Source organism: Urocitellus parryii, chromosome 5, assembly GCF_045843805.1.
Source record: "Urocitellus parryii isolate mUroPar1 chromosome 5, mUroPar1.hap1, whole genome shotgun sequence".
NCBI classification, from domain to species: Eukaryota; Metazoa; Chordata; class Mammalia; order Rodentia; family Sciuridae; genus Urocitellus; species Urocitellus parryii.
The window spans coordinates 84,699,626-84,714,200 of record NC_135535.1 but is presented as its reverse complement, the minus strand read 5'-3'; the positions used below and the strand labels follow the sequence as shown (position 1 = coordinate 84,714,200).

At 37.8% G+C, this 14,575-nt stretch overlaps 1 protein-coding gene across 2 annotated transcripts in view; it reads right to left on the bottom strand.

Moving 5' to 3' along the window:
- The window catches only part of Itpr2 (inositol 1,4,5-trisphosphate receptor type 2), a 479,802-nt gene that overhangs the window by 324,720 nt on the left and 140,507 nt on the right, over nucleotides 1-14,575 (bottom strand). For both annotated transcript variants that reach the window (XM_077799170.1, XM_077799171.1), the window contains 2 exons: nucleotides 4,752-4,893; nucleotides 2,346-2,507 (listed from right to left, as the gene is read on the bottom strand). In XM_077799170.1, coding sequence (XP_077655296.1) covers nucleotides 2,346-2,507; nucleotides 4,752-4,893 — 304 coding nt within the window. The remainder of the gene's footprint in view (nucleotides 1-2,345; nucleotides 2,508-4,751; nucleotides 4,894-14,575) is intronic.

Genomic DNA, 14,575 nt, shown 5'->3' with positions numbered 1-14,575 from the left:
ACGCTGCAGACCTGTGAACTCTTTCTGCTAATTTCATTCTCTAATGATCCAGCACTACTTGTATGGGTGGCATGGTGGCCTATCTAGCAAAGCATAGTAATCTCCCCTTTTCCCCAAGGGACACATTCCATGACCCACAGTGGATGCCTGAAACATGGACAGTACCAGACCTGACCTAAACTGTTTTTCCTATGCATACACACCTATGATAAAAGTTTAATTTATAAATCAGGCATAGTAACATATTAATAATAACGAATAACATAGAATATTCACATCAAGATATTATAATAAATGTGATTTAAGATGATAGATCTATGTATTGAGCAGCCAGTTGAGTAATGTCTATATTTCTAGAATTACTTCTAGAATCCAGCAATTAATATTTTTGAACCAAAGTTGACCATGGGTAATGGAAAGAAGATAAAATGAAATTGTGGATGAGAAGGGATTACTCTGTTTTTTCAGACCCAAGAAGAAAACTAAAGACAAGTAAAATATGCTGGGTAGCCTCATTCCAGACGCCCTCTGAAGACTTTAGACTCTCAGAAGAGCACGCACCTCCAATACAGATTCTCCGAATGCCTGAATGTCTGTCATTTTTTTTCTTTTTGTAGTTGTATATGGACAGAATGCCTTTATTTTATTTGTTTTATTTTTATGTGGTGCTGAGGATCGAACACAGTACCTCACACATGCTAGGCAAGCACTCTGCCGCTGAGTTATAGCCCCAGCCCAAGGTCTGTCATTTAACATTCTGGATCTTGAGTTTTCCTCCAATGAAACATGAACAACTCTATCCACTTTTATCTTGCCATGTTAAAGGAATGTAGTGAAGTTGCAGGCCTAATTCAAGAGATAACATTTACAACTGGAAAGAAAGATGCTTATTTCTGGAGTTACATTTGAAAATATTTAAGGATTTGTGTACATTGTTCCCTTGCTTCCATTCTTTCCCATATTATTTATCTCCTGGCTGATCTGTTTTACATATTTTTGGATCTTTATTAATCTTTGAACAGAATTCCAAAGCCAACATACTCTATTTAACACATCCTTCCATATATGTGTGTGTGTGTGTGTGTGTGTGTGTGTATTCTTTTTTGCCAAATACTTTCAAACTACCCAGAGGCAATAACACAATGATGGAGCGATAACCATAGTCCTGAGTGGAAAGCTCAGTGGTGGAGCACTTGCCTAAGATGCATGAGGCCCTGGATTCAATCCCCAATACTGTAAAGAAAGAAAAAGAACAACCTCCAACTTTAGGCAAGTTATTTAACCTCTCCGTGTCTCAATTCCTCATCTTAGTATCAACTAAACTGAGTTATTCTGTGAAAATTGCTTACAACTAAGCCTAATGCAAAGTGAGCACTCTAAAATACTACTGAATATTCCTAACAACCTCCACCCTGCAGGACTGACACCACAGGCTGTGAGGTGCTTAGGCCTTCCCCCAGCCCTCTCCCACACCATTCCTCATGGAATAACCTCCTCAGCAAAATTTATGGCGGTGTATTCTGCCCACCTGGTTAAGAGAAACATGGAAACTAATTTTCCAAATGATAATTAATTTAAACAATTTTATGTTAAACATTCACATTATTGAACACAATGCAAAATATTATGTACTTTTAACAGAAAACGAGACCTGAAAAGAAATTTCATTAGGAGCCAACAACTTTTAGCTGCATCCCACGTGGCTTCCCTGTCCTCCTCAGCTGCGAATATCTTAGGGCCGAAGTACCCTTTCTAGCCTCCATCATCCTCTCTTCAAAGGTCTCTGTTCCTAAAATCGCTTTTCCCATCCAATTTATGAGAACGATTCTCATCCTACTCAAATGCTTTCTTCTCCAGGAATCTGTCCTGGGTTCCCCAGCCACAACTGTGCTCCCCCTCTTGAGAATTTCCATCCTTGTCTTCTGTCTCTGCTCCCCTCTGCCTCCCCCTTACACTTCAGATGCACATGCCACATGTTTTCCACTAGAAAACAAACTCCTTGGCCACAGATGTTGAGGCTGTACCTTGCAAGTTCCTCAAGCCAAGAAATGTTCCATTCCTCTTTACATAATAGACCCAGGACCCCTCATTCCCAGAAGTTAATATGTTCACATAAGAGCTCAGGATATCCTCACTCAAGCAAGGATTCTGATTTTATACAGAGGAATAAATAACTATGTTGGCTCAAAAATACTTACAGATCATTTTTGTGCTGCCAATATAAAACACTTCATTGCACAGTGAAAGTCCTAATTCCTACTTTCTTACACTTTACACAGCAATGAAAAGAACCCTGCTCACACTTCATATGTGAAACAGAATTAAGAATGGGGGCCACCTCTGACCTGATTTTTCCGGTAGTCCTGCTGCGAATGCCTGAGGACGCGGTAACAGAGCCGCAGCATGTACTTGTAGGGAGCATATCTTTGGTCCCCAAGGTCTTCGAGCCTCAACATAGAGCCTTCTCCTGCTTTCTCTTTAAAGGGTGCTTTAAGAATCCCAAATACCTATCAGGAATAAAAAAAAAATCGCATATTCTAATAAACATGCTTTATGATCATTTTTTTTTTTTTACAAATAAGAACATTGGCTCAAAACACTTTTGTAACATTTGAGTAGAATTAATGTAAAGGGGTGAAACTACTTAGGACACAGGACTAGAATGTTCAAGGAACAGAAAATCAATGCTAAATTCCTAAAGTGAATGACAAAAATATTGTTTAAATAAAATGCTAAATTTTATTTAGAAATAATATGTTTTTAAATTGGGAAATAGAAAGATGTTCAGCTGTACCAAGCTGCATGTTTAGATGAACTAAATATAATTTCTGTATGCTTTTGGGCATTTTCCTACTATTTTCTATAACTTCCCCAAATCAAAATAATATAAAGAAACCATTTACTTTTTATCTGAAACTTACATCAGAAAATTGCTTCCAAATATAAGTTTTACATCTTCCTAGGGTCAATTCAGAAAGAGGAAATAGCAATCCTAAATATATATGCACTAAATACCAGAGCACCCAACTATAACTCTTTCTAAAAGAGTAAATTCACTGTTCATGGTATACAAAGATGTGACCAAGTCAGTGAATGTATCAGAATTAAAATATAATAAATAAGGACCCACATGGGCAGCTGATGGGACCCAGTGAGCCAGATGTTTGTAAGAAAGTTAGCAGTTAGAAAGTATTGGAAAGCATTGAGGATAAAATTTGTTTTGAGTAAGACAGGAGGTAGGCTCACCTGGAGACTAGCTGGTAGGATGAGTAAACCACTAGGAAAGAGCAGGTAGTCAAGGGAATGAGCATTAACACAAGAAGCAAAATGGAAAGAAATTCTCATGTGGAGCCCATGAAATGTGATAGCATTTCTTCAATAATTGTGTATTTACTAAACTTTGCATGTTATATTTATAACACTGAAATTAAAAATCTGATTGAAATTAAAAATATGCTGGTTAAAATATTAATAAATCCATACCAGGTCCCAAACGTCTTTGAAATAAAATGTTTTGTATAAAAGTATTGCTGATGTCAGAAAATGCTTTGCTCCAATTAGATTTATAACCCATTATTTGAGAAAAATATTGACTATATATACTATATACTGTGTCTACTATTTTCCTTTCTCAACTCAACAAGAACATGTATATTACTAACATAATTGTTAGTTATGTTTTAAGTATCTTCCTTGAGTCCATATGTAATTCACACAAAAGCCCATTACTTTCAGTAGCAAATAACAAGGAAAAAAAATAACATATAAAGAAGGACATGTCCAGATGTGCATATTATCAGGAAATGAACTGATTCACTGGTGTATTATAAATAATTTCAGGAAGATACAATAAAGGAGCAGCTCTCAACTCTCAGGGGAAAAAAATCAGAATATTGTATGGTGTACTTATGAACCAGTGCTCCTGGAGAAGATAAGAGAAGAAGTAGGAAGAGGATGGAAATGGCATTTTCCAAGTTCATCTAGAAATTCTACCTAGAGATTTTTGCCAGCAGTTTCTGGAGAATCTGACCACAAAGGTTTTTTGGAGATCTTTGGTAGGCTGCTTCTGAGACCATCCCAGATGATCCTTGCCTCTTGATAATCACATCCTATGGAATCTTCTCTCTTTGACTATGGGCTGAATTTACTAACTTTCTTCTAACTAAATACAGCAAAATGGATAACATGTTATGTCTAAGATAAGATCATAAAAGGGCTGTGGCTCCTACCTGGGGGTCGTGTCTTGTTTCCTCTTGGATCCGTCACTTCTTTTTTTAAAATATTTTTTAGTTTTAGGTGGACACAATATCTTTATTTTATTTTTATGTGGTGCTGAGAATCGAACCCAGTGCCTCACACATCCTAGGGGAGAATGCTACCACTTGAGCCACATCCCCTTAATATTTCAGCCCCTTGGATCAGTCACTTCTAAGGGAAGCAAGTTGCCTCCTCTCCCTGGAGACTCCACTGGGAGAGGCCCAAGTGAGCAAGCTGGGAAGTGCATCTTCTCTCGTGTCTCCTCTCAACCTTGAGATGATGGCAGCTCCACCCGACTCCTTGACTAACTGTGAAAGACCCTCAGCAAGAACACCCACCTAAACTGCTCCTAGAGTTTTAATCCACAGAAACTTCAGTAAGTGTCTGTCTAGGGGTCATTTATAACACAGCAATCGATAATTAATACAAGGACTTTCCTGATACCATAATTTAAAAAACAAAATAAGCAAATTTAGCTTCATAACAAAATTCACCTGTGCCAATATGTTTTGTTCCCTCATTAGTTTTTGACGTTCTCGGTTCGGCTTGGTGATAACCACATCCAGAACTTCTTGTCCATTATTAGGCACATCAGCAACAAAAAAGATGAGGTCTTCCAATAATTTGGTTACAAACCTATCATAAAATGAAAAGGAAATTTCACTCTGTGGCTTAATTTTGGATTTTCTTTTTATTAAATGTAAGAACTGAAACAATGGAAAACAAAGTATTGAGAATACAAATCTTCAATAAATAAAAGATAATATCTAATGCAGTTACTGTTTACCTTAACTTTTATAATAATATTCCTTCTCCAGTTCCTACTGCAGCCTCTCTGCCTCTAGGTCTAATGGAGTATTTGCAGGCTTTTGTGAAATACAGTCCCAGGTGCCTCAACAACACATGAGCTGGTAAGATAACACCACCAGATTCTTTTCCATGACTGATCAGCAAAGTAGAGTTTTTTCCATTTCAGAGAAAATGGCTATCCCTCTAAATTACTAAATTCAAACTTTATTTTTACTATTCACTCAAGCTACTGCATTTCAATTTATTCTAATGTACAGAACAAATGCTGGGCACAGTGGTGCGTGACTGTAATCCCAGTGGCTTGGGACATTGAAGCAGGAGGTTTGTGAGTTCAAAGCCAGCCTCAGCAACATAGTGAGACACTTAGCAACTCAGGCAGACACTGTCTCTACAGAAAATATTTTAAAAGGCTGGGCATGTGGCTCAGTGGTTAAGCATCCCTGGATTCAACCCTTGGAGGAGGAGGAGGAGGAGGAGGAGGAGGAGGAGGAGGAGGAGGAAGAGGAGGAGGAGGAGGAGGAAGAGGAGGAGGGGGGGGGAATTTAAACAATCTGTGAAAAGAAACCAAGTAAGCAATTAGACACTGTTGTGAAAGTATCAACTGTTCTATAAAAACCATAGTATTCTAAAACCAAACACCAATGTTCACTTGTAACTTGATATTTTGGTTACTGTTATTATTATAACTATTACTTGAACTTCAGTGGCATTTAGTCCCTGAAGTGTTTTGAAAATTCCTCCTTACTTAACTTTTTGCTCCCTCCTTCCTCTGCCTGTACTTTGTAATTTTTTATGTTGGTAGGTAGATGGAGGCAGCCAGGCTTCATATTATTACAAACACTGGTAAACTTATTTGAACTCTGTATTTTTAAAAGAGATTTTGAAAGTTATTAATGATGAAATAAACTTGTTATTTCGTTTATAGATATGATTTTTATAGTAAAACAAAAAAATATTTAAATTAGCATCCTCCATGTACTGGTAGCATAATCATTCACAAGTATTAGCATGATACATCATGATCATATTAATAATAAACCTACAAGTGTCTCAACTATTACAGAACTGTTAGAATATATTTAGTCAGGAAACATCCTGATCCCATCTCCAAGGATCCTATGCCTCCTTAGTGTTCCTGTTTTAAATTTTAACTCAGTTCTTTGGAAAATGTGTCGAGCTGATAGGATTCACTGACATCTCAGAAGGCAACCACAGAAATAAAAAAACACATGTGCATTAAATATGATGTGAACTTCTTTTGAATTATGACTTAATGTCTTCCAAGTCATTCAGTTCTTCTTAAAACAGAAAACTTTTTTTTTTTGAGCTCAGGTTACTTCAGCAACTGAGATTAGTTAAACCTAGGTTGCAATCTGCTCAATATAAGTCCAGCTGGACCATAAATACTTGCATTTATTTTCTTTTTAAAACTATCAATATTCATTTACTCTTTCTATTTCTCTAATTAGATATTTAGATAACTAAGAAAGCCCAACTTTGTGATCTACTAACATTACTCTGCTTCGAAGTCTTCTAAATGTCATGAAACCTCCCAATGGTTAATGGAATGATGATGAAGAAAATTAAGTACTGACTGAAGATCACTACACACAAGCCCAAGCTGCAGAGCCCTCCCCAATGAGGGAGCGAGGGAGGCCAGAAAATATGAATATTTGGTTTTTGTTTGGTTTGGTTTTTGTTTTTGTGTTTTTTAATATTTCATCTCAAGCATCCCATCTATGGCAAAAAAAGAAAAAAACTGGTTTGCTTTTCATACTCCAGTTCTGTATTGGGTGGTTACTCATGTAATTGTACTATTTTTTTTTTTGCTTTTTCCTTTTTTTTATTTATTTTTTTATTGGTTGTTCACAACATTACAAAGCTTTTGACATATCATATTTCATACATTAGATTGAAGTGGGTTATGAACTCCCAATTTTACCCCAAATGCAGATTGCAGAATCACGTCGGTTACACATCCACAATTTTACATAAAGCCCTATTAGTAACTGTTGTATTCTGCTACCTTTCCTATCCCCTACTATCCCCCCTCCCCTTCCCTCCCATCTTCTCTCTCTACCCCATCTACTGTAATTCATTTCTCTCCTTGTTTATTTTCCCATTCCCCTCACAACCTCTTATATGTAATTTTGTATAACAATGAGGGTCTCCCTCCATTTCCACGCAATTTTTGTTTATTAAAAACTTTTTCTGGGGCTGGGGCTATAGCTCAGTGGTACAGCACCTGCCTCACACATGTGAGGCACTGGGTTCAATCCTCAGCACCACATAAAAATAAATAAATAAAGATATTGTGTCCATCTACAACTAAAAAAAAAATTAGAAGAAAACTTTTTCTGTGTGACTGTCAGGTATAGCAATAATGATGTACATAAGCATGTAATATATATGTGTGTTGTGTGTGTATGTGCACATGTGTGTATATATATACATTTGTGCATTTGTGTGTGTGTGTGTGTGTGTGTATATATATATATATATATATATATATATATATATATATATATATGACACAGCACATCTGAAGACATTAATAAGAAGTTTCATGGATCAGAAATCAAATAAGAATAACACAGTGAAGAGCCTGGCTAACATTCAACCCTCACAAGGTAGCCAGAACTGAAAGCACATAGTAGAGATGACACTAAAGACATAAAAGCAGGGAATAAAGTTGGGATTCTCTACCTCTTCAAATATCCCCCCAAATCCAGTGGTCCCTCTAGGCTCTGGTAGTGGAAGGGAACAGAAAGCACATGATAGGACTTGGGCTAGCCACTTGTGATTACGATGACCACTAATCACCAGAGGACCTGAAATCTCAGCACTCAATGCCAGACCCAGCTCTGGGCTAGTGGGAGCAGGGAGACAAAATCCAAAGCTAATAGAGAAAATGAATGAACATAGGGAGGAAAAGCAAAAACCTCCCACCTGAAAAGAGACTAAAGAGTGAAATTCCAAAGCACATGAAAGAAACCGATTAAGAAAGATGACCATCACAATAAAGAATCAGGAGACCAATTCATTACCAATAAAATCAAGTAACAGAACAATTTCAAAATAACTTTTAAATAAGTATTATTTTTTTGGTCCTCCAATGGATAAAGAAAGTAGGTATCTACCAAAACTATATAACATTTTAAAATGCTGGTATGAATGAAGAATGGGCATATATGCAAAGAACCTATAGAAATCTAAAAAATCACAATTTAAATCACTTAAGTAAAAGTCTAATTGATGAAGGTAAACTATTCTGCACATATTCTAAGAACAGTTAGTGATTGTAAGGTAGTATCAAAAATGAATATAAATAGAATAGAGAGACTTAAAAAGGCAATTATAAAAGATTAAATTAGGAGTTGAGGAAGATGATTAAGAGGAGCCCATATGTATTTAATAGGTGTTTTGACAGAAAAGAGAAAAATGGAAAGAATCGATATTTGAAGGAAAGTGGATGAAAAACTTAACATTAAAGGAAGACATACGTACTCGGATTAAACTAACTGCCCAGGGGGAAGAACAGAAATAAAACATCCCCTTGAAAACAGAGGGAGACATTAGGACATTGAGGACAGAGAAGAAAATCTACAAAATTACCAGACAGTAAAGAAAAATTACCAGTAAAGATAAAAAGACAACAAAGATAACAATTGACAGCATATTTCCTAAGAGCAACAAAAGATTCCATAAAATCATTAAACTATAGCTATAAAATACTATAAGAAAATAGTTGTCACTCTAACATTTCATACACAAATTGTCACTTAAGAGTAGAGGCAAAACTTGGGGCTGGGAGCGTAGTTCAGAGGCACAACGCCTGCTTGGTATATGTGAAACCCTAGGTTCCATGCCCAGGAGGAAAGAAAGAGAGAAGGAGGGAGGGAGAGAAAGAGGGGAAAAAATAGTAGAGGCAATATAAAAACATTTTAGACATTTTTATATATGTGAAGACTAAAGATTATAACCCAACAGAGCTCTATTGAATGGACTGAAGAAAAGTGAGCCCAGAGAGAAGTGAGATGCAAGAATTAAAAACAAGCAGAGAGAGATAATTAATCACTGGAAAACAACTTTTAGAAATTAAATTTCTCAGTAAAAAAGATGGTTCAGGGGGTGCAGTGGTGCATGCCTGTAATCCCAGCGGCTTAGGAGGCTGAGGCAGGAGGATCGAGAGTTCAAAGCCAGCCTCAGCCAAAGTGAGACTAAGCAACTCAGTGAGACCCTGTTTCAGGGCTGGGGATGTGCTCAGTAGTTGAGTGCCCCTGAGTTCAATCCCTGGTACCCCCCCAAAAAGGATCTTACATCAAAATTTATATGACACATTTGTTCTTTTGTATGTATCAAATATAAAATAAAACTACAAATGAATAAACACAGAACTGTGGTTCTAGGCATATGCTTCATGAATGATGGGAGGGAGACTATCAGTGCATAAGCAAAGCAGTGCTGAGGCACTTTCTCTCATGAGAAGAAGAAAAAAGTATTAATAACTTCAAGCTTTATAAGAAAGAATGTATAAGAAAATGTATAGGATAGAGTGCCAGGGATCCCAGCAGCCTGCAGCAGGGCCCGGAGATCCAGGCCAACTGATTCGCGTGGCCTGCCCTGCGGCTACAGAAGGCGTGGCGCCTCAGTGAAGCCATTAATTGGCAAGCAGGGAGGTTAGGGAAGGCCATTAGGTGGAAGCCCACCAGCCAAGCCCACACGGACCCTTGGGCCGAGCACGGGTTCTCAGAAGGGGAAGGAAGCGGTACAGTCCCATCCCCCACAGCGGACACTCCGCCGAGGCAGTCAGCGGCCACCATCCGGGAAAGCTGAAGGATACACCGCCACTCTCCTTCAGAGTGCAACATCAAAACAGCGGACACTCCATCCAGGCAGTCAGCGGCCACCATCCGGGAAAGCTGAAGAATACACCACCACTCTCCAACAGCTTGCAACATCAAAACAGCCAGCAGCAGGACCCCGGAGATCCAGGCCAACTGATTCGCGCGGCCTGCCCCGCAGCTACAGAAGGCGTGGCGCCTCAGAGAAGCCATTAATTAGCAAGCAGGGAGGTTAGGGACTGCCATTAGGTGGAATCCCGCCAGCCAAGCCCACCGCCCACGCCCGGAACAGGCCCAGCCACCTGCCAGCATTGTAGTCACGACACCCCAATCGGAATAGGGACAGAGCAGAGCCGCCTTCCACTCCCGGAACAGGCCCAGAGAGCCGCCAGCGTGGTAGACACGTCACCCCAATTGGAGTAGGGGCACAGCCGCCGCCCGCACCTGCAAGGGAGACTTTTCAAGTATACAAGAGCAACATAAATAAATAGGGGGTGAATTTCAAAACACAACAGTTGCACCAAGCAGAAAGAAACGCGAGCAGTATGAAAAGACAAGGAAAGAAAGGACCACAAGCAATGCAGTTCAACTCAACTTTAGAAGAGGTAATAGCTGCAACAGATGGAATATCAGATAAAGAGTTCAGGATATATATGCTTCAGATGATCTGGAGTCTCAAGGAAGACATGAGACAGCAAAATCAGACAATGAAAGATCACATTGACAAACAAATCCAGGAAGTAAAAGATCAATTTCACAGGGAGATAGAGGTAATAAAAAACAAACAAATTGAAATTCTAGAAATGCAGGATACAATAAACCAACTTAAAAACTCAATTGAGAATACTACCAGCAGAGTAGATCACTTAGAAGAGAGAACATCAGACAATGAAGACAAAGTATTTCAACTGGAAAAGAACATAGACAGCTCAGCAAGTCTGCTAAGAAACCATGAGCAGAACATCCAAGAAATATGGGACAATATCAAAAGACCAAATTTAAGAGTCATTGGGATACAGGAAGGCACAGAGCTCCATTCCAAAGGAATAAACAGTCTATTCAGTGAAATAATACGAGAAAACTTCCCAGAATTGAAGATTGAGACAGAATCCCAAATCCTAGAAGCCTACAGGACGCCGAATGTGCAAAATCATAAGAGATCCACACCTAGACACATTATAATGAAGATGTCCAACATACAGAATAAGGAGAGAATTTTAAAAGCTGCAAGAGAAAGAAAGCAGATTACATTTAGGGGTAAACCAATCAGGATAACAGCTGATCTCTCAACACAGACTCTGAAAGCTAGAAGATCCTGGAATAACATATTTCAAACACTGAAAGACAATGGGCTCCAACCAAGAATCGTGTATCCGGCGAAATTAAGCTTCAGGTTAGAAGATGAAATTAAAACCTTCCATGATAAACAAAAGTTAAAAGAATTCGCAGCTAGAAAACCATCTCTTCAAAAAATCCTGGGCAAAACATTACAGGAAGAGGAAATGGAAAACAACATTGAAAACCAACAATGGGAGGTAGGACAGTAAAGGGGGGAAAGTAGTCAAAGAGGATAACAAATCAGGTTTAGTAACATCAATAAACAAATATGGATAGAAGAACAAACCATATCTCAATAATAACCCTAAATGTTAATGGCTTAAACTCACCAATTAAGAGACACAGGCTAGTAGAATGGATCAAAAAACAAGACCCAACAATATGCTGTCTTCAGGAGACGCATTTGATAGGAAAAGATATACATAGACTGAAGGTGAAAGGTTGGGAAAAATCATATCACTCATATGGACCGCGGAAACAAGCAGGAGTGTCCATACTCATATCTAATAAAATAGATTTCAAGCCAAAGCTAATCAAAAGGGATATAGAAGGACACTTCATACTGCTCAAGGGAACCATACACCAACAAGACATAACAATCATAAATATATATGCCCCAAATAATGGTGCAGCTGTATTCATCAAGCAAACTCTTCTCAAGTTCAAGAGTCTAATAGACCAACATACAATAATCATGGGAGACTTCAACACACCTCTCTCACCACTGGACAGATCTTCCAAACAAAAGTTAAATAAGGAAACTATAGAACTCAATAACACAATTAACAACCTAGACTTAATTGACATATATAGACTATACCACCCAACATCAAGTAGCTACACTTTTTTCTCAGCAGCACATGGAACCTTCTCAAAAATAGACCATATACTATGTCACAGGGCAACTCTTAGACAATACAAAGGGGTAGAGATAATACCATGCATCTTATCTGATCATAATGGAATGAAACTGAAAATCAATGATAAAAGAAGAAAGGAAAAAGCAAGCATCACCTGGAGAATGAACAATAGGTTGCTGAGTGATCAATGGGTTTTAGAAGACATCAAGGAGGAAATTAAAAAATTCCTAGAGTTAAATGAAAACACAGACACAACATATCGGAATCTATGGGACACATTGAAAGCAGTTCTAAGAGGAAAATTCATTGCTTGGAGTTCATTCCTCAAAAAAAGAAAAAACCAACAAATAAATGATCTCATACTTCATCTCAAAATCCTAGAAAAAGAAGAGCAAAACAACAGCAAAAGAAGTAGAAGGCAAGAAATAATTAAAATCAGAGCTGAAATTAATGAAATTGAAACAAAAGAAACAATTGAAAAAATTGACAAAACTAAAAGCTGGTTCTTTGAAAAAATAAATAAAATTGACAGACCCTTAGCCATGCTAACGAAGAGAAGAAGAGAGAGAACCCAAATTACTAGCATACGGGATGAAAAAGGCAATATCACAACAGAGACTTCAGAAATACAGAAGATAATCAGAAATTACTTTGAATCCTTATACTCCAATAAAATAGAAGATAGTGAAGGCATAGATAAATTCCTTGAGTCCTATGATCTGCCCAGATTGAGCCAGGAGGATATAGACAACCTAAACAGACCAATAACAATAGAGGAAATAGAAGAAACCATCAAAAGACTACCAACTAAGAAAAGCCCAGGACCGGATGGGTATACAGCAGAGTTTTACAAAACCTTTAAAGAGGAACTAACACCAATACTTTTCAAGCTATTTCAGGAAATAGAAAAAGAGGGAGAACTTCCAAATTCATTCTACGAGGCCAACATCACCCTGATTCCGAAACCAGACAAAGACACATCAAAGAAGGAAAACTACAGACCAATATCTCTAATGAACCCTGACGCAAAAATCCTCAATAAAATTCTGGCGAATCGGATTCAAATACATATCAAAAAAATTATACATCATGATCAAGTAGGATTCATCCCTGGGATGCAAGGCTGGTTTAATATACGGAAATCAATAAATGTTATTCACCACATCAATAGACTTAAAAATAAGAACCATATGATCATCTCAATAGATGCAGAAAAAGCATTCGACAAAGTACAGCATCCCTTTATGTTCAAAACGCTAGAAAAATTAGGGATAACAGGATCATACCTCAACATTGTAAAAGCAATCTATGATAAGCCACAGGCCAGCATCATTCTGAATGGAGAAAAATTGAAGGCATTCCCTCTAAGATCTGGTACAAGACAGGGATGCCCTCTCTCACCACTTATGTTCAACATAGTCCTCGAAACACTGGCCAGAGCAATTAGACAGTCAAAAGAAATTAAAGGCATAAAAATAGGAAAAGAAGAACTTAAATTATCACTATTTGCAGATGATATGATTCTATACCTAGCAGACCCAAAAGGGTCTACAAAGAAGCTATTAGAGCTAATAAATGAATTCAGCAAAGTGGCAGGATATAAGATCAACACGCATAAATCAAAGGCATTCCTGTATATCAGTGACAAATCCTCTGAAACGGAAATGAGGACAACTACTCCATTCACAATATCCCCCAAAAAAATAAAATACTTGGGAATCAACCTAACAAAAGAGGTGAAAGATTTATACAATGAAAATTACAGAACCCTAAAGAAAGACATAGAAGAAGACCTTAGAAGATGGAAAAACATACCCTGCTCATGGATAGGCAGAACTAACATCATCAAAATGGCGATATTACCAAAAGTTCTCTATAAGTTCAATGTAATGCCAATCAAAATCCCAACAGCATATCTTATAGAAATCGATAAAAGAATCATGAAATTCATATGGAATAATAAAAGACCCAGAATAGCAAAAACAATACTAAGCAGGAAGTGTGAATCAGGCGGTATAGCGATACTAGACTTCAAACTATACTACAGAGCAATAGTAACAAAAACATGGTACTGGTACCAAAACAGGCGGGTGGACCAATGGTACAGAATAGAGGACACAGTAACCAATCCACAAAACTACAACTATCTTATTTTTGATAAAGGGGCTAAAAGCATGCAATGGAGGAAGGATAGCATCTTCAACAAATGGTGCTGGGAAAACTGGAAATCCATTTGCACCAAAATGAATCTGAATCCCTATCTCTCGCCGTGCACAAAAGTTAACTCAAAATGGATCAAGGAGCTTGATATTAAATCAGAGACACGGCATCTGATAGAAGAAAAAGTTGGTTATGATCTACACGCTGTGGGATCGGGCTCCAAATTCCTCAATAGGACACCCATAGCGCTAGAGTTAACAAATAGAATCAACAAATGGGACTTTCTCAAACTAAAAAGTTTTTTCT